Source organism: Salminus brasiliensis, chromosome 15, assembly GCF_030463535.1.
Source record: "Salminus brasiliensis chromosome 15, fSalBra1.hap2, whole genome shotgun sequence".
Taxonomy (NCBI): Eukaryota; Metazoa; Chordata; class Actinopteri; order Characiformes; family Bryconidae; genus Salminus; species Salminus brasiliensis.
This window is the reverse complement of record NC_132892.1, coordinates 35,362,157-35,383,358: the sequence shown is the minus strand read 5'-3', so window position 1 is coordinate 35,383,358 and position 21,202 is coordinate 35,362,157. Positions and strand designations below refer to the sequence as shown.

Below are 21,202 nucleotides of genomic sequence, written 5' to 3'. Positions count from 1 at the left end.
ATGGAGAGAACAGCTGTGCTCTTTGTGCTCCTCAACCTCTGGACAACCTCTCAGAGTGAGTGTTCATGAGTGCAGTTGATCTTGCACAATTTATGTTGCGTGTCAAACCATCCAGCTCTTGAGGAACTAACCAAAGGGACAATGTTGCATAAGTAGTCATGGATTGTAGAAGTCTCTGGACCTAGCATAAACACCAATGATGCCAGTGGTAGGTGACTGGAAGCACAAGGTTGGTGACTGTCCATTCCTCTCTCATTATGTTCCCCTGCTATTCTTATAGCTCTGGAGTGTAGAGTGGTTTCAGGCAGTCTGAAGCAGATTGATGCTGGACACAGCCAGGTGTATGGAGTGGACACAAACAATGACATCTTCAGCCTGTCCAATAACTGCTGGGTTCAGGTTCCTGGGTCTCTGAAGCACGTCAGTGTGGGACCTGCTGGCATCTGGGGAGTCGATTCAGACAATTACATCTTCAAACTTCAGAGTGGATATTGGGTCAATGTTCGAGGTGAACTGGACTTTGTGTCCTGGACAGAACGTTAGCATATAATAATAAATGTAGATGTTTGAAGTTCTAAGCCTTCTGTCTTTAATTTGAAGGCCTCCTGAAACAAGTTGACGCAGGAGGAATGAACTCCCCAGCAGGAGCCAACATGTATGATGACATCTACTGCCTTCTTTGGGGTGAAGGTGCTGCCTGGATAAAAATCGAAGGGAAGCTGAAGTACTACAGCTGTGGTCCATACAGCTGCTGGGGGGTGAACTCTGCAGACGACTACATTATGAAGGTACGGTGTGATGAGCACTGGGTAAAAAACAGCATGTGCACCAGATCAGCTTTGCTCTGCACAGAAGTAATGGCACCACTGGTCCGATGTGGAATGGTATGGGCTGGTTCCCCAGACACAGATTAAGCCTAGCCTTGGACTAACTTGTAATTGTCTCAACAGTGAATCATACGTCTTATGAATTCTACTTCTTATGCCCTATTATAATACATTGTTTACCAGTCTTCTCTGCCATTGTCGGATCTGCTGTATTTCAGAGCGTTACTCAGACCAATTGTGCTGGCTCCTTAATCTGGGAGCAGGTACCTGGATCTCTTTCTATGATTGAAGTGTCAACTAATGGAAAAGTATATGGGGTCAATTCTAATGGAGATGTCCTCACCAGGTACTCTTTTTTTTCAGCATTAATTATTGGTGTTGTGATTTGAAAATCAAGGTTGTCAGGAAGGTCCTTGCTCACCCTATGGTCCTAGAATCACTGGTTCAAATCCACTCAGCTAAATTGGAGAAAGAGGTGGTTAGTGTATCTTATAAGAAACCCCCAACGCCCCCTAAAGGGCATGGGCTAAAGCAAGGTCTGAGCATCTCCGTAGTTTCCGTAGTTGCAGCATCTCTACGTCTCTATAGACAGCAGCTTTTTACCAAACTGTATGCCGACCAGTAAAGTTTTAAGAAAACACACGTTCTTGTCTTGGTATCTTCCAGAGATGGCATTTCACGAATCACTCCTGCTGGCACTGGATGGTGCCAAATCGTGTATCCTGAGAAAGCCAAACATGTGTCTTTATGATCTTGGCCACCTGTGGGTCATCGCCTCCAGCACCATCAGCAACTGCACCGATTAAAAAGACTGTGTCCTCTTTATCCCGAAGTTCATGGGTCAAGATCAGACCCAGATCACACATCTCTCAGATTCTGTTTGCACATCTGTTAGCAGCAATAGGTTGAGCATTTACCTGTAAAAAATCATGCATTAACACACAAACACACTCACAGAGGGTTGTTTAGCAATGGAATACACATGACAGTGTTGCGTAATGAGGATACAGAAGAATCAGTCGCTAGGATCAGTTACAGTAAAACAGTAGGTAATTAGATTACAGGTACATTTTGAAAATGTGTGATTACTAGCAGGATTACATTACAGCAGGGGTGTCAAACAAGGTTTTAATCCGGCCCACCAAATCAATTCAGAATCAGAGTTCAGCCACTAATTAAAAGAAATCCACTGACCAACACTGACCAATAGTAATCTGTAACAGAAAGCCCTCCCAACCAGACTGTATCCCAACACCCCATATTGAAAAATAAATATATGGACATATGGTATCACATCTTTTACCTTGACTTCCATTGAAAGTTAAGAAAGGTTTTTGCCTCTGCTGTAAAACTGCTGTTCTGGAGATCTGAGGATTTGTTTAGAAAGTAATGATGGAGAACCACGACTTTCTGTAGGAATGTTATTCGTGTTTATTCTAAAATTAGTTTTTTTTTTAAATAATTATTTTACTGAGGAGACAAACACTTAGTGACCAGATTTATGATACACTTTGTATAAAATCCACAAAACACTGTACAATACAACGACATACACACTGACATACAGGGAATGAGAACTTCGGGAATAAGAGTCTCTGTTTTGTCTGCATGCAGTGATGTCAGCAAAAACAGAGGTGGTAAAATTATTTGAGATAATGGCAACATTATACAAAGCACATTTTCAAAGGGGCTGAAAAATAGTAGAAATAATAATAATAATAAAAAACAAGATTATCAGTGCCCCCTCTTGTGGAAGAAGAGGGGTGTTAAATGTTTAGTTCACTAATGAAGAAATGTATTACTATAATCTGGATACAGTGTTCTAGAAGAACCTCTCAAAACACCTGCTGATGAGCATTGTAAGTGTTTGTTGTTTTGCTCATGATGGTTCTCACCGTGCTCTAATTGTGCTAGCTAACATCTCGGAAGAACATTAGGTCCAGTCTTAGTGAGGAATTTTTAAAATGCAGTTTTAAAATACAATAGTATTAAAATACGAATCAATAAACCAATACCTAAGTATGTAAATATATAACAGTTTTATAATGACAATAATAATTATAATTGCATTGAATAATTTATATTTGTTATTTACAACCACCTTTTAAGATACCAAAACACCTCTTTCTCACACTATGCTTAGGTTGGTTGGAATCTGAATTGAACATCCCTAGTTTGGGATAATGGTACCGGTAAATGTAATCTAGCTATCAGTTGTTGCATTTATTAGATTATTAACAAAATATCAAAAACAATCATAAATCTAATTTATAAATAGCACACTGTGTACGGGATACTGAACTCTACCAAAGTGCTGATCAGTTATTGATCTCGGTGTTACTGAGCTCTACTAAAGTCTGAGTAGACTGATAAATCACTGTGCTGATCAGTTATTGATCTCAGTGTTACTGAGCTTTACTGAAGCCTGAGTAGACTGATAAATCACTGAGCAGATCAGTTATTGATCTCAGTGTTACTGAGCTTTACTAAAGCCTGAGTAGACTGATAAATCACTGTGCTAATCAGTTATTGATCTCAGTGTTACTGAGCTCTACTAAAGCCTGAGTAGACTGATAAATCACTGAGCTGATCAGTTATTGATCTCAGTGTGACGGAGCTCTACTAAAGCCTGAGTAGACTGATAAATCACTGTGCTGATCAGTTATTGATCTCAGTGTTCAGGAGCTCTACTAAAGCCTGAGTAGACTGATAAATCACTGTGCTGATCAGTTATTGATCTCAGTGTTACTGAGCTCGACTAAAGCCTGAGTAGACTGATAAATCACTGTGCTGATCAGTTATTGATCTCAGTGTTACTGAGCTCTACTAACGCCTGAGTAGACTGATAAATCACTGTGCTGATCAGTTATTGATCTCAGTGTTACTGAACTTTGCTAAAGCCTGAGTAGACTGATAAATCACTGTGTTGATCAGTTACTGCTTTTAACTTTTGAGGAGTGTTTGGACTGAACAGTGTCTCCAGTAGTGGGTGTGTTATCTAGTAATTAGCTTAGCATTTTCTATAAGCAAAAGGATTTGTTAATTTTTTCCCCAAAACAAGTGTAAGATGTTGTCTATCAGTGTTTCAGGATCTATAATAAACATGTGGCTTAGATGCAGTCCTGCTATTTGAACCAGCAACCTGGTTGCTGGCTCACCTCTCTTAGCTTGCTGTGTTAATTTGGTGAGATGGTCCGGCTGCGTAAGCACCCACAGGTCATCCACCTGAGTGCTGTCATGCTGATGTGCATCAGTCCCCCCAGGTTGAAGAGCAGGTGGTAGAAGGCTCCGACCGACAGGCCTCCTGTTTCATCTGCCATTTTCAGCGCCACAATTGGAGTGTACAGAGGGTTCGTCAGGTTACGGAACCGGGGACTACTTGCCTCGATCACCTTTTTAGTACACTGCAGAGGGGGACAGAGATTTTTTAGGAACACTTCACTTGAACCTGGTTTAAGTGCAAGTAGCTGAGTACCTTTACAGTAAAGCACTGAACAGCAGGAACACCTGGAAACATCACACTTAACAGACCTTGGCGATGTCATCTGGAGTCTGGCCCAGTGTCTGAAAGATGTCCACGGAGGAGGGCAGGTAGACGTTTTTGAAGTAGTTAACGGTGTCTGGGTCAGTTCCTGGATACTCCTTCTTAGAAACATCCTCGATCATCTTCATCTCAAACTCTGTGTGGACTGGACCGGGCTCGATCATGGACATCCTGGACAAGAATTTAATTGAATTCAATTCAGTAGAAGTGAACTGAACTGAAAGTGAAATTAACTGAAGTAAAGTGAACTGAACCAAAATGAAGTAAAGGAAATTGAACCAAACTGATGTGAAATTAACTGAATTTATTTGAATTGAACTTAACTGAACTCATCTAAATGAACTGAAGTGAACTGAACTTAATTTATTGATCTGCATTGAAGACTGAAGTGAAATGAACTGAATGAATGAACTACATTTAATTATATTGAATTGAAGTGAATGGAACTGAAATGAACTGAATTAAACCAAACTGAAGTGAAATTCATTTTTATTGAATTGAATTCAACTGAACTGAATTGAATTTAATTGATCTGCATTAAAATTGTTTGAATTGTATTTAAATGAACTATACTGAACTGAATTGAACTACATTTAATAAAATTTAATTTTAAGTAATGACCTAAAACTGAACTGAAATGATCTGAAGTTATTTGAACTGAACTGAATTGAACTGAACTGGTTGATTGAATTATTTAAACTGAACTGAATTAAACTCAATTGAACTGAATTGAATTGAACTGAACTGAATTGAACTGAACTGGTTGATTGAATTATTTAAACTGAACTGAATTAAACTCAATTGAACTGAATTGAATTGAACTGAACTGAATTGAACTGTAATGGTAGGTTAAATGATTTTAACCGAACTGAATTCAACTCAATTAAACTGAATTAAACTGAACTGAACTGAATTGGACTGAACTTAACTGAATTGAATTGAACTATAATGGTTGATTGAATGATTTTAACTGAACTGAATTAAACTGAACTGAACTGAATTGAACTAAATTGGCCTGAACTGAGGGAGGGGCAAATGAGGGCAGCACTCACTTGATGTTAAACTTCAGCAGCTGAACAGCCAGACTTTCACAGAAGCCCTCCATGGCAAACTTAGATGCAGCATACACATCGTTGAATACCACACCTTATAAAACACACACACACACACACACACACACACACACACACACACACACACACACATATACAGAGAAAACTAGGCATTGAGCATCCATTATTTTATAGATAATAACAGTAATACTAATGAGGTCATGGTGTTAATGACCATCCCCACCTTGCAGTCCCATCGCGCTGCTCATGACGATGATGTGTCCTGCTCTGCGTTTCTTCATGTCAGGCATGACCTCTTTAATCATTCGAATCACACCAAAGAAATTAGTCTCGAACACCTTCTTCATCTCCTCCATGCTGATACTCTCCAAGGGCCCCACCAGGCCGATACCTGCATTATTGACTACAGCAGAGAGTGCAGCTTTCAGAGTTCAACTGAGTTTAAATGTTTGTGTGTGTGTGTGTGTGAGTGTGTGTGTGTGTGTGTGAGTGTGTAGAAGAGGATCCCTGAGCCATTAATAAACCTGGTCTGGGATTAGCTGAATGAGTAGTGAGCTTCTATTTCTGTCTCTTCAATCTGCAGCATCTGAACACTGTGCAACTCAGCTTTTGTTCAGCAGAGGGGGCTACTGAGTACAACACTGGATAACAGTTCCACACCAGGACTTCCTGTTCCAAACTCAAACTCAAGACCCAATACAGTCCTGATAAACTGGTACACACAGTGCAGCTTTATGAATACTATAGCTGATGGACCATCTAATGGACAGTATCACTAATGGACCCGTCTGATTGACCTGTCTGATTGACCTGTCTAACGGACAGTATCACTAATGGACCCGTCTGATTGACCTGTCTGATTGACCTGTCTAACGGACAGTATCACTAATGGACCCGTCTGATTGTCCTGTCTGATTGACCTGTCTAACGGACAGTATCACTAATGGACCTGTCTGATTTACCTGTCTGATTGACCTGTCTAACGGACAGGATCACTAATGGACCTGTCTGATTTACCTGTCTGATTGACCTGTCTAACGGACAGTATCACTAATGGACCTGTCTGATTGACCTGTCTGATTGACCTGTCTAACGGACAGTATCCCTTTTGGACCTGTCTGATTGACCTGTCTGATGGACATGTCTAACGGACAGTATCACTATTGGACCTGTCTGATGGACCTGTCTGATGGACCTGTCTGATGGACATGTCTAATGGACAGTATCACTATTGGACCTGTCTGATGGACCTGTCTGATTGACCTGTCTAATGGACAGTATCACTTTTAGACCTGTCTGATTGACCTGTCTGATTGACCTGTCCAATGGACAGTATCACTTTTGGACCTGTCTAATGGACAGTATCACTATTGGACCTGTCTGATTGACCTGTCTGATTGACCTGCCTGATGGACCTGTCTGCTGGACCTGTCTGCTGTGCCTGTCTGGTTAACCTGTCTAACGGACAGTATCACTGATTGACCTGTCTTATGGACAGTATTACAGTTAGAACAGTCAGTATCTGCCTGATGGACAGTTGGTGTGTGAGTACTCACTCAGAACATCTATATGCCGGTCTTTGACACTGTTCACACACTGTTTGACGGACTCCTCGCTGCAGACGTCGAGAGTGAGGAGGGAGAGAGTTTTACCATAGGCATCTCCTGCTGCCTCCAGCAGCTTATCCTTTCTCTTCAAGTCTCTCATCGTCGCTATCACTGCAGACACAGAGACGCACAAGTCTGAGACACATCAAATCCGACTGATGGACCTGTCTGATGGACAGTATCACCTGTTTGGTGGACCTGTCTGATGGACAGTATCACCTGTTTGGTGGACCTGTCTGATGGACCTGGCTGATGGACTACTAAACTGGGTGGACCTGTGTTATGGTCAACCTGTCTGATGGGGCTGATGGACAGCATCACTGGTGGACCTGTTGGATGGACACTAAACCTGGACGGCCTGTTTGATGGACAATGTTTCTATGTGATGGACTTGTCTGATGGACCTTTGTTCCATTTTTGTTCCACTTTGTTCCTTTGTTGTTTTGTTGAGAACAAGTCAGCAGATTGTATCTGATCTGTGTGTGTGTGTGTGTGTGTGTGTGTGTGTGTGTGTCTGTGTGTGTGGATATTATATAGTGTTGTTTGGGTCTGAATATAGTCGAGCAGACTTAGGGGTTTAGGGGTAAGCAGGGATAAAGAGTCTTACATATATGTGTACAGGCACTGTTCTCTCTCTTTGTCTCTCTCTCTATTACACACACACACACACACACACACACACACAAACACACACAAACACACTTTACATCACCATTCAGTTGTGTAACTGTGGTCTGCACTGAAATGTAGACATGCTGGGCAGCAAATTCACATTTCTGTGTTTAGAACCATTTTAAAAAGCTTCTTAAAAGAACCGTGTCCCAGATGTTCTCCTTGTCTGTGAGAACCAATTTAAGCATTTAGAGGTTTCTTTGATCTGAGTTCTGTATAGAACTACTGCCTTTTCTACAGAAGCATTAAAGAACCCCCTTTTTATAGAGACTTACCCAACATAATTACCTAGTACAGTCTAAGCAACTTTCACTTGCAAGAACGGTGGAACCCTTTTTTGGCGTTACCTAGAACCATTTTTAAAAGCTTTGTAAAGTAAACATGTAGCAGATGTTTTTCTTCTTGAGAAGATCAATGTAGGCATTCTGAGGATTGTCTGAGCCGAGTTCTATATAGAACCACTGCCTTTGCTAAAGAACCCTTGACCCTTTGTATCATACATTTAACCAGGTAATATCTAGAACCATTTCAGCATAATTCAGTCATGGATCTTGCCATCATGTTAGTCACCATGACTGTCTAGTATTCTCTGAGCAAAGGGAGTTTTGCGACTTGGGCCAATAGTGGAACCTCTTTTGGTGCTATCTAGTTTTTATCCATTTTAAAATGTTCTAGATCTAATATTGGAACTAACCACCATGTTACCCAAAATAATGACCTAGAACCCTATATGAAGTGGGGTTTTTATTTGGATATTGGAACTCTTTTCAAATTTTTATCTAGAACCACTTTTATAAGGTTCTTAAAAGAAACATGTATCAAATGTTTTCATCTAAGCCTTACGCTTAGCCCGTTATTATCTAGAACTTAAGTGACTGAAATGTGCTAAGTGTTATCAGTCTAGAGTTCAAGAGGTTAAACTGAGGCCTCTCTCTCTCTCTCTCTCTCTCTCTCACACACACACACACACACACACACACACACACACACATACATACAGACGAGCGTCCTGACCGTGGTATCTCTGGTTCGGGTCCTTGGCGAGCAGGACGGCGATCTTCAGGCCGATTCCAGACGAGCAGCCGGTGATCAGAACCACTTTCTGCCCCGCTGCCGCCATCGCTTCTCCTCACACACTCTCTCAGTGTGTGTGTGTGTGTGTGTGTGTGTGTGTGTGTGTGTGTCAGACAGGCTATGGCAGGTTTTAAGTAACTCTCAAAGCAGATAAACACACACACACACACACAGAGGGCTGGGGTCACATGTATGAGCTTGGATTAGTGGACACACTCCTGGCCGAGTTATCTCCTGCACATGCTCAGAGAGCTGACTGGGGCTAAATTTAGCTGAGTGGGTGGGGCTAATCTGATGTAAGATGAATGGGTGGGGCTAAACTGCTGTAGGCTGAAAAGATGATAGGTGGAGCTTAAAAGCTGTAGGCTGCATGGGCGGGTCTAAACTGCTGTATGGGCTAGGTTAAACTACTGTAGGCTGAATGGGTGGGGCTAAACTGCTGTATGCTGAATGGGTGGGGCTAAACTGGTGTAGGCTGAATGGGTGGGGCTAAACTGCTGAATGGGCTAGGTTAAACTACTGTAGGCTGAATGGGTGGGGCTAAACTGCTGTAGGCTGAATGGGCGGGGCTAAACTGCTGTAGGCTGAATGGGCAAGGTTAAACTGCTGTAGGATGAATGGGTGGGGCTAAACTGCTGTAGGCTGAATGGGTGGGGCTAAACTGCTGTAGGATTAATGGGTGGGGCTAAACTGCTGTAGGCTGAATGAAGATAGATAACAACAGAAATCCAGACAGTGGTGAATTTAATAGAGTTCTCTCATTATAACACATGCAGAACATCAATGACCTTCAACTTCAGAGCGTTTTAATGAATGAAAAAGCTCCTGACATCTACAGACGTTGAAATCAGGTTGAATATAGGTAGTGACCAAAATTCAATGTCAGGACAACACCTAATGCCAACAAACGTCAACATTTAACATAATAACATTTCAGGTATGGTGACCAAAACCCAACATCTGCTGAACTTCCCAATGTTAACGTCCACACAGCGTGAATTTCTAACGTTCTTAGATGTTGATATGTTGTTGGTCGTGGTGTTCAGTACCCAGTATGCAATGTCTGTGTAACGTTGGACCTCAACCTCATCCCAGTATTGGGTTTTGATGGATGTGTGACTTTCTAACCAGAATTCAACATCAGAGTCTGATCTTCCTGATGTCAAAGTGATGTTCTGCTGGGTCATTTTTAGACAATTCACTCCAAAATAAAGGTGCTCCTACTGGTTCCATGAGTGATGCCGTAGAAGAGCCAGTTTTGGTTCCCTAAAGAACCTTTTTAAGGTCTGTTTTCAGACTTTTTCACACATCTCTATTAGAAACACACTTCTTTACCAAACCAAACCAAACCAAACCAATATGTGGTTCTTCTATGACATCACTCAAAGAACCCTTTGAAGCACCTTTCTTTCTAAGATTGTAGAGTTCACTGAGATTCAGATCTAATAGCTTCAGCTGTCCTCATAGCCATCAGTCAGTCGGACACGTCTGGCTTACAGTGACCTGCAGAAACTGGAGAGGAAAAACACAAGAAGTGGAGAACTTTTATGAAAACCAAATACACTGTATGGACGAAAGTATTGGGACACCTGCTCATTCAGTGTGTAATGTCTCCCTCTGCTGGCCTCAGTGGGGAGCTCATGTCTTGTGCAAGGACTAAGCTCCACCCCTCACCTGAAATTCAGCTCCAAGCACACAGGTAATGTTGATTATGGGACTGATGAGGACTGCTGATAAGCACCTCTGATTTGAGTGTTGGTGGAGTCACTGTGACAACACTAATCTTGCACTTGTGATGTTCCTGCTTGTTTTATGACTTGGATTATGGGTTTGCCTGTGATGTACCTGCCTACCTGTTTTTGACCTCTGCCTGTCCTGATGATGAGTTTTGCTTTCGCCCTAAAAAAAGTCTCTTTGCACTTGCAGCCTTCCACAACTACTATGTCACAGTGTTTCTTCTGAAATCAAGGGGATTAAAAAAAGTCCAGAGAAGAAGACTTTCTACTAGATTTTGGAGCAAAATAGGTGTGAGGATTTAATTACATTTAGCCACGAAAGAGGTCAAGATGTTGGATGGATGATCGACCACCACCCCACCTCATCCTGAACTCCCCAACTCATCCCATCCAAAAGTACTGGATGGAGCTCCACCACCATCATCATTTCAGAGAACACAGTTCTTCCACTGCTCCACAGCTCCTCAATGCTGGGGGGCTTTATACCCCTCTAGCCCACGCCTGGCATTATTAGGCAGCATGGAGCCAATGGGTTCTACAACAGCAGAAGCTGAGGCTGCACCAACAGCATCAATCCATGGAGCCAACCTGCCTTGTGTGAACTGTCCAGGCTGGTGGAGGTGGTGTAAAGGTGGTGTAATGATGTAAAGAAGGTTTTCTTGACATACTTTGAGCTGGAAACCAATCAATAATTGGTCAACCAAAAACACCACAGACTGTGTGAGAATTGTTGCTGACCATGTTCGTCCCTTGACCATAGTTTCTAACGGCATCTCAGCATCTCACAAAGGAGAAGTCTCTCACACTGGTTTCATAAACATGACAGATCTGAAGAATTTGAGACAAAAGTTCTACTGAAAGATCTTCTGGAATTGTGATGCAATCATGACAACATCGTCCAACATCCAATGTCCAACCTCCTAATAAAGTGCTCTGTGAGTTTATATAGAAACGTAACGTTCCCAAGGTCTATTTCTGCTTACCTCCAATGTTGCTGAACTTGTTTTGAAGTTTAGCAAAAATTTCCCCCGGTTCACTTGGATTTAAATACATAGTGTTCTCTTCTTTGGGCTCTGAGGCAAATCTAGCAATCCTCTGCATGTCGACGGCCCCTAGCTGTCAATACAAATATATGCTTACAGCACTGAAGTGGAGGACAGATGGATGAACAGGTGGAGTTTGATTGTATTGTGTGGTTGGCTAGTGCTTGCTTTAACTCACCCCAATGACGATTCGTATGATATGCTGGTCATCACACCGCTTAATGACATTTTTACTATCAAAATCAGAAGCGACTCCATCTGTGAGGATGATCAGTATGTTGGTAGCCTCAGGATCTGCCCCAGAGCTCACATTATCAAAGAGATTTACCCTGGAAAAGAAAAGGCGTGTCTTTTTACAAGTTTTTGGACCCAAGCATGGATTTACAGCTCATAAGACTGATCCATTATTTAGTAAGTAGGGTTTCTACTGGATCTCTTTTCCATTGCTGGTCACTATAGAGGGAAGCTGTACGTCTATAAACTTCCAGGAAAAAAAACGCTTCTTTAAAAGAACATCCAGCAGAACCAAAACAGAACTGTTAACAGGCCAATTCCAAACCCCCAAAACTGTTACATCACAGTTCTGATTTGTGAAATTTATACTTTAAATTTATACCCTCAAAAATGACATGAACCCTGTGCACTGGAGAAAGCTCTGGTCATAGCTGGTGAAGCAGTAACACACGACAGCGAATTCGGGCGAATATGGTGTTGTTGATACTAGAGAGCTCATCACGTCCAGACTCGGGAACCAGGCCTCGTGACCATAGCTTTCCCTGTGTTTTACTGTGTCCTTAGAAGGGGATCCCAGGGATCCACACTAGGCTAAAAGCTATCACTAGCCCAAGCTAGCTGTTGCCCTCTCTTCTCTTCATTGTCCTGGACTCTCTCAGCTGGACCAAACTGGAGCTTAACTCACATCAGAAGGGAAAGATTTTTCGTACCTGTAGGTCTCTTCAGCTTGTCAACATTTAGGGCATTTAGCAGACGCTCCAGAGCGACTTACAAAAGAGCTTTACCATTTACTGAAGAAGAACCTCAGCTAGTTTTAACAGACTAAAAATGTAAAGCTCCTCTAATCTTAGACTCCACTAAACACAAGTCAATATGGAGACCATAATACCCTACTCTTCACCCAAGTCCTCTCAGAAGAGGAGGGTGTTCAGTCAGGGTTTGAGGACAGCGAGCGTTGGACTCTGCTGTTCCGACACCCAGGGAAAGTTCGTTCCACCACTTCGGTGCAGGACAGTAAAAAGTCTGGACGCTCATCTTCTGTGGATCTTAAAGGATGGCGGGTCGAGCCGAGCCGTACTTGAAGCTGGAAGGACTCCTGGTGCAGATAGGCATTTGATTGACCATCGCCATCAAGTATGGAGGGGCTGGTTGGTCCAGTCTTGGCTTTTTGGCCAGAGTCAGGGTTCTGAATCTGATGACCTGGGCAGCAGCTACAGGAAGCCAGTGAAGAGAGAACCCAGAAGAGCAGGAGCAGAACATGGCTGGATTTAGGAACGTTGAAGACGACCCAACCCGCTGTGTTCTGGATCAGCTGCAGGGGTCTGAAGGAGACCAGCCAGAAGAGAGCTAAAGTGGTCAAGTCTGGAAGTGAGGAGAGACTGGACGAGCACCTGTGCCTGAGACTCTCTAGAGAGGAAGGGTGGAATTCTCCAGATGTTGTACAGGAGAAATCTGCAGGACCGAGTCACATTTGCAACATGATCTGAGAACCATAACTGATCATCCATGACTTCACCAAGACTTCCAACTTCTGTAGAAACAGCACATTATGCTGAGAAGACACAGCGACAGGACAGGCTAGGCTATACTAGACTCGGCTAGGCTGCACTATGCTATGCTGTTGTGGGCCATCGTGATGGTAAATAGGGTTAACTTTAGTTCTTTATTAATGCATTCTATGGCTAAAAGTTCACAAGGTCCCAAACCAAAGCATATCCTTTTACTGTCCTTGGTTTAGTCTTAAGGGGAAATAAGCAACCTCTAACACAGTTTAAACACTTCTGCTGTCATTAACAGTTTAATTTTAAGCCACTTTAACCCTTTAAACTCTAAAGACCTGTTTGTATACCCATACTTAAATTTCTCCAACATCAATTAGAAATGAGTTCTCTGAGTTTATGGAATTATTAATAGCAGATACTGGATAATAGGACTTAAAACTAAGGGGTTAAAAGAAACTGGGGTTACTCACAGAACATGATCAATAGCCAGATGTGTGTATGTGAGACTCTTCATATGAGCCTCTTCATCAAGTTTCTTCTCGGCTGTGTTGTCCTTATAATCTTTGAAGGTGAAAACAGTCCTGGGTCTATCCGAAAACTGGACCGCAGCAAACTAAACCCAGAGAAGAGATGAGGAGAAGATCTACAGGAATGAACTTGGACACTCTAAATAATGTGAAAACAGCTGAATTCTGCAGATTATAAACAGATTTTATTCCTACAGTTCAATAAAAGTCTCTTGATCTACTGGACGTGTTCAGATGCTTCACTGCTGCTACATCAGTGAGAGGTTGTGGATCTGGTACTGAGACTCTGATCAATGTTAATTTCATCTAAAAAGGACCACTCCAAATAAAGAGTGACCAAAAACATTGTAAACAAAACAAATAAAAACAATTACTGGCTGGCAGTTTCTGGAGAGCTACATGACTGCCTATACAATATACATATATATATATATATATATATATATATATATATATATATATATATATATATATAGTGTCTACTCCCAGGCAGGTGTTAGGCTCCTGCTAGGTGGTCACTAGAGTGAAACTGACGTTGCTAGATGGTTGCTATCACAAGTGTTTTTTTATGGTGTTGCTAAGTGGTTGCTGTGGAGTTGTTGAGTGTGTGGTAGGCAGTTGCTATGCTGTTGCAAGGTGGTTGCTATGCTGTTGCCAAAAAGGTATAAAATGTTCCATTTTCAAATTCAGAGACAGATGGGTGAGTGACGGCTGTTTTTTTAACAATTTGAATGTAGTTACCTGCAGTGTAATTTAGTTACCTGCAGTGTAATTTAGGTTTCTGTAGTGTAATTTAGGTACTTACAGTGTAATTTAGTTACCTGCAGTGTAATTTAGGTTCCTGTAGTGTAATTTAGGTACTTACAGTGTAATTTAGTTACCTGAAGTGTAATTTAGGTACTTACAGTGTAATTTAGTGACCTGCAGTGTAATTTAGTTTCCTACAGTGTAATTTAGTTACCTGAAGTGTAATTTAGTTACTTACAGTGTAATTTAGGTATTTACAGTGTAATTTAGTTACCTGCAGTGTATTTAAGTTACCAGTAGTGTAATGTAGTTGCCTGCAGTGTAATTTAGGCACTTACACTGTAATTTAGTTGCCTGCAGTGTAATTTAGGCACTTACACTGTAATTTAGTTACCTGCAGTGTAATTAAGTTACCTGTAGTATAATGTAGTTGCCTGCAGTGTAATTTAGGTACTTACAGTGTAATTTAGTTACCTGCAGTGTAATTTAGGTACTTACATTGTAATTTAGTTACCTGTAGTGTAATTTAGGCACTTACAGCGTAATTTAGTTACCTGCAGTGTAATTTAGGTACTTACAGCGTAATTTAGTTACCTGTAGTGTAATTTAGGTACTTACAGTGTAATTAAGTTACCTGCAGTGTAATGTAGTTACCTTTCAGTTTAATTTAGGTACTTACAGTGTAATTTAGTTACCTGTAGTGTAATTTAGGTACTTACAGTGTAATTTAGTTACCTGCAGTGTAATTTAGTTACCTGCAGTGTAATTTAGTTACCTGTAGTGTAATTTAGGTACTTACAGTGTAATTTAGTTACCTGCAGTGTAATTAAGTTACCTGTAGTGTAATGTAGTTGCCTGCAGTGTAATGTAGTTTCCTGCAGTGTAATTTAGTTGCCTGCAGTGTAATTTAGTTACTTACACTGTAATTTAGTTACCTGCAGTGTAATTAAGTTACCTGTAGTGTAATGTAGTTGCCTGCAGTGTAATGTAGGCACTTACATTGTAATTTAGTTACCTGTAGTGTAATTTAGGTACTTACAGTGTAATTTAGTTTCCTGCAGTGTAATTGAGTTACTTGTAGTGTAATTTAGGTACTTACAGTGTAATTAAGTTACCTGCAGTGTAATTTAGGTACTTACAGTGTAATGTAGTTACCTGTAGTGTAATTTAGTTACCTGTAGTGTAATTGAGTTACCCATAGTGGAGCCTAAATAAAGTACTTAAGGGTAAAATGTTTATAGAAGTTGTTTACCTCTATGGATGGGTTTTTATATTTTCTGATTACTTCCCAAATGAACATTTTGTTCATCTCAAACTCAGAAGTCTTCATGCTGGCAGAACCATCGAACAAGAAGACCAGATTTATTAAAGGTTTTGTAGACTCTGCAGAGAATCGACACATTATTCCAGAAGATGTGAGATGATTTACTGACAAACTCCTTGTTTCTCCAAAATAGCACCTTTACAGGTGAAAACGTCTTCACTTTCAAAGGAAGTCAATGTAAAAAAAGATTTCTATTGGTCTATTCATCATTAAATTCTAATACTGTGGGACTGTAACAGCGATCTTTACACTTTTGCAAACAAGATTTTGATCACATTGCATTGGTTAAGCAGATCCGTTTGTTTGGATTTATGCAATCTAGACAATCTGTACACTAGACATAGCTGTACACTAATGGGAGTTCTTGTGTAAGACTCCAAACTCTGCATACTCTTACCTGTGTAACATGGTTTACATGTTAGGTCCCAATAACAGATTTACATACAATCATACACTCATCATTAGGCAGCATGGTGCCAATAGATTTAAGTTGATCTGCTCCAAAGAGTCCTATTCTATTGGCAGTCCTTCTCTACACAAGCTCTGTGTGCATTTGCACATCTTTGTCAGTAATTGGTGCAACTTAAAGTAGCTGGGAAAAAAGTATTTGATACACTGCTGATTTTTCAAGTGTACGTACACTTCAACTGTAAGAGACACACTCTAAAAAATCCAGAAAATCACAATGTTTGATTTTTAAATTACAAACCGGATTGCAAAAAAGTTGGGACACTAAACAAATTGTGAATAAAAACTGAATGCAATGATGTGGAGATGGCAAATGTCAATATTTTATTCGTAATAGAACATAGATGACAGATCAAAAGTTTAATCTGAGTAAATGTAACATTTTAAAGGAGAAATATGTTGATTCAAAATTTTATGGCATCAACAAATCCCAAAAAAGTTGGGACAAGGCCATTTTTACCACTGTGTGGCATCCCCCCTTCTTCTTACAACACTCAACAGACGTCTGGGGACAGAGGAGACCAGTTTCTCAAGTTTAGAAATAGGAATGCTCTCCCATTTATGTCTAATACAGGCCTCTAACTGTTCAATCGTCTTGGGCCTTCTTTGTCGCACCTTCCTCTTTATGATGCTCCAAATGTTCTCTATAGGTAAAGATCTGGACTGCAGGCTGGCCATTTCAGTACCCGGATCCTTCTCCTACGTAGCCATGATGTTGTGATTGCTGCAGAATGTGGTCTGGCATTATCTTGTTGAAAAATGCAGGGTCTTCCCTGAAAGAGATGACGTCTAGATGGGAGCATATGTTGTTCTAGAACCTGAACATAGTTCTCTGCATTAATGGTGCCTCTCCAGACATGCAAGCTGCCCATGCCACAAGCACTCATGCAACCCCATACCATCAGTGATGCAGGCTTTGCGTTGATAACAACTTGGGTTATCCTTGTCCTCTCTGGTCCGGATGACATGGCATCCCAGTGTTCCATAAAGAACTTCAAATCGTGACTCATCTGACCACAGAACAGTCTTCCATTTTGCCACACTCCATTTTAAAAGACCCCTGGCCCAGTGCAAACGTCTGAGCTTGTGGAGCTTGCTTAGAAATGGCTTCCTCTTTGCATTGTAGAGTTTCAGCTGGCAACGGCGGATGGCACAGTGGATTGTGTTCACTGGCAATGATTTCTGGAAGTATTCCTGAGCCCATTCTGTTATTTCCTTGACAGTGGCATTCCTGTTTGAGGTGCAGTGACGTTTAAGGGCCCGGAGATCACGAGCATCCAGTAGAGTTTTACGGCCTTGACCCTTACGCACAGCGATTGTTTCAGATTCTCTGAATCTTTTGATGATGTTAAGCACGGCTGATGATGATAACTTAGTCTTTGCTATTTTAAGCTGGGTAACACCATTCTGGTATTGCTGCACTATCTTTCTGCGCAACAATGGTGGCAACAATTCTGGATGAGTTGCGCAACATCAGGCCCCTGCAACTCATCCAGAATGCAGCGGCACGGGTCGTCTTCAATGTCCCAAAATTTAGCCATGTCACTCCACTGCTGCGCTCTCTCCACTGGCTTCCTGTAGCTGCCCGCATCAGATTTAAAACCCTGACGCTGGCCTACAAAGCCCAGAACGGACCAGCCCCTCCGTATCTGATGGCAATGGTCAAAAGCAGATCCGCACCAAGAGCCCTTCGAGCTTCAAGTACGGCTTGGCTCGACCCGCCATCCCTCAAAATCCGCGGAAGACAAGCGTCCAGGCTTTTTTCTGTCCTGGCACCAAAGTGGTGGAACGAGCTGCCCCTGGGTGTCCGAACGGCCAAGTCGCTCGCGGTCTTCAAACGCAGACTGAAGACCCACCTCTTCAGAGAGTACTTGGACGAATAGTTCTATGGTCGCCTTATTGTATTGTGTTTAGCAATGTCTAAGCTTAAAGGTATCTTTTGAATTATTAGCCTATTCTAACTAGCTGAGGCTTTTCTTGGGTAAATAGCAAAGCACTTTGTAAGTCGCTCTGGATAAGAGCGTCTGCTAAATGCCGTAAATGTAAATGTAAATGAATTGGTGATCCTCTTACTATCTTGGCTTCAGAGAGAAACTGACACTCTGAGAAGCTCTTTTTATACCCAATTATGTTGTCAATTGACCTAATTAGTGTTAATTGGTCTTCCAGCTGTTCGTTATATGCTCAATTTCCTTTTTCCAGCAACTTATTGCTACTTGTCCCAACTTTTTGGGGATTTGTTGACGCCATGAAATTTTGAATCAACATATTTCTCCTTTAAAATGTTACATTTACTCAGATTAAACTTTTGATCTGTCATCTATGTTCTATTACAAATAAAATACTGACATTTGCCATCTCCACATCATTGCATTCAGTTTTTATTCACAATTTGTTTAGTGTCTCAACTTTTTTGGAATCCGGTTTGTAATTCATTTGCATTTTATTGCATGAAATACGTATTTGATAAACTACCAACCAGCAAGAATTCTGGCTCTTCGTTTTTTCTTTAAGAAGCCCTCCTATTCTGCACTCATTATCTGGATTAATTGTACCTGTTTGAAATGAAACCAAAGAACTGTCTAAGGACACCAGGGACCTGCACAAGGCTGGGATGGGCTTCTGGACAATAGACAAGCAGCTAAGTGAGAAAGCAACAACTGTTGGCGCAATTATTAGAAAATGGAACAAACACAAGATGATTGTCAATCTCCTTCGGTATTGGGCTCCATGCCAGATCTCACTTCGTGGGGTAAGGATGATTCTGAGAAAGGTTAAAGGAATCAGCCTAGAACTACACAGGAGGACCTGGTCAATGGCCTGAAGAGAGCTGGGACCACAGTCTCAGATTACCATTAGTTACACACTATGCCATCATGGATTAAAATCCTGCAGGGCATGCAAGGTCCCCCTGGTCACGCCAGCACATGTCCCGGCCCGTTTGCCGTTTGCCAATGACCATCTGGATGATCCAGAGGAGGCATGGGTGAAGGTCATGTGGTTAGATGAGACCAAAATAGAGATTTTTGGTATCAACTACACTCGCTGTGCCTTGATTTATCCCCTCTTGTTTGTATACCCCATCTTGTGTTACCCTGCCATGGTTCATTAAAGCCTTGCATCGTCCATTTCCTTCAAGTGTTTCCTAGTTTTTCCAGGCATACCTGTCTCTCACAGTTGAAGTGTACCTATGATACAAATTCCAGACCTCTCCATTCTTTGTGGGTGGGAAAACATTCAAACTCAGCAGTGTACCAAATACCTATTTTCCCAAAACAGCAGTTTAAATTATGCACTATAAGTAAGAGCATAACTACAGTAACTAAGACAAGGCATGAACATGACCACTGGAAGACATACACCCACCAAGCACTTTATTAGGAACTGCTCAGGTTGTGCAATGCATACAACCATGTTTGGTTCTAAATGGTGGAATGAAGAAAACACACCCAGTTAGCGGTGGTTCTGCAGAAGAAAACACCTTATTGATGAGAAAGGGTCAACAAAGAATGGTCAGACTGGTTAGAGCTGACAGGAAGGCCACAGTAGCTCAGATAACCACTCTGTACAACTGTGGAGAGCAGAGAAGCAGCTCAGAATGAACAACATCTCAAATCTTGAGGAGGGGGAGCTACAACAGCAGAAGCTGAGGCTGCAGTGGCTCAGCCCAGGCTCACCAACACTGAAGACTGGAGGAACGTAGCCTGGTCTGATGAATCTGGATTTCTGCTGAGGATCACAGATAGTAGGGCACCAACAGCATCAATCCATGAAGCCAACCTGCCTTGTGTAAACTGTCCAGGCTGGTGGAGGTGGTGTAAAGGTGGTGTAATCGTGTGAAGAAGGTGTTCTTGACCTACTTTAGGCTGGTAATCAATAATTGGTCAACCAAAAACACCACAGACTGTGTGAGAATTGTTGCTGACCATGTTCGTCCCTTGACCATAGTTTCTAACGGCATCTCAGCATCTCACAAAGGAGAAGTCTCTCACACTAGTTTCATAAACATGACAGATCTGAAGAATTTGGGACAAAAGTTCTACTGAAAGATCTTCTGGAATTGTGATACAATCATGACAACATCGTCCAACATCCAATGTCCAACCTCCTAATAAAGTGCTCTGTGAGTTTATATAGAAACGTAACATTCCCAAGGTCTATTTCTGCTTACCTCCAATGTTGCTGAACTTGTTTTGAATTTTAGCAAAAATTCCTCCCGGTTCACTTTCATTTTTAATCTCAATAGTGTTCTCTTCTTTGGGCTCTGAGGCAAATCTAGCAGTCCTCTGCATGTCAACGGCCCCTACCTGTCAATACAAATCTATGCTTACAGCTTTGAAGTGGAGGACAGATGGATGAACAGGTGGAGTTTGATTGTATTGTGTGGTTGGCTAGTGCTTGCTTTAACTCACCCCAATGACGATTCGTACGATATGCTGGTCATCACACCGCTTAATGACATTTTTACTATCAAAATCAGAAGCGACTCCATCTGTGAGGATGATCAGTATGTTGGTAGCCTCAGGATCTGCCCCAGAGCTCACATTATCAAAGAGATTTACCCTGGAAAAGAAAAGGCATTTACTGTAAGGTGCCGCCTGTGCTCTATGCCACCTAGTGATCAGCCCAAATGACAGCAGCTGGTGGCAATCCTTTATGGTAAGGACTTCCTTCCACTTTGTCTGCGCAGAGTCTTGAGTTTTTCCATGTAAAAGCTAGACCACGCTGGTATCGGTATTCTCCCAGAGTTGTCTAAGGCACTCCTTTTGAAGCAGCTAGCGACTCTCTAAGTCCAGTAGATATGGACTCCTCCCTAGTCCAGTC

General features: G+C 41.7%; 2 protein-coding genes across 2 annotated transcripts; one reads left to right on the top strand and one right to left on the bottom strand.

Annotated features, from left to right (window-relative positions):
- Window positions 1-1,578, top strand: LOC140535888 (fish-egg lectin-like). Its single transcript, XM_072657426.1, has 5 exons — window positions 1-55; window positions 281-508; window positions 601-788; window positions 1,046-1,173; window positions 1,494-1,578. Exons 1-5 carry the CDS (start codon window positions 1-3, stop codon window positions 1,576-1,578), a joined length of 684 nt encoding a protein of 227 aa, XP_072513527.1.
- Window positions 1,579-4,003: 2,425 nt separating this feature from the next.
- Window positions 4,004-8,843, bottom strand: LOC140535865 (retinol dehydrogenase 8-like). Its single transcript, XM_072657399.1, has 6 exons — window positions 8,738-8,843; window positions 7,001-7,162; window positions 5,668-5,847; window positions 5,424-5,517; window positions 4,359-4,542; window positions 4,004-4,231 (listed from the first exon to the last, which is right to left on the bottom strand). The coding sequence occupies exons 1-6, from the start codon at window positions 8,841-8,843 to the stop codon at window positions 4,004-4,006; spliced, it is 954 nt and encodes a 317-aa protein (XP_072513500.1).
- Window positions 8,844-21,202: the final 12,359 nt, after the last annotated feature.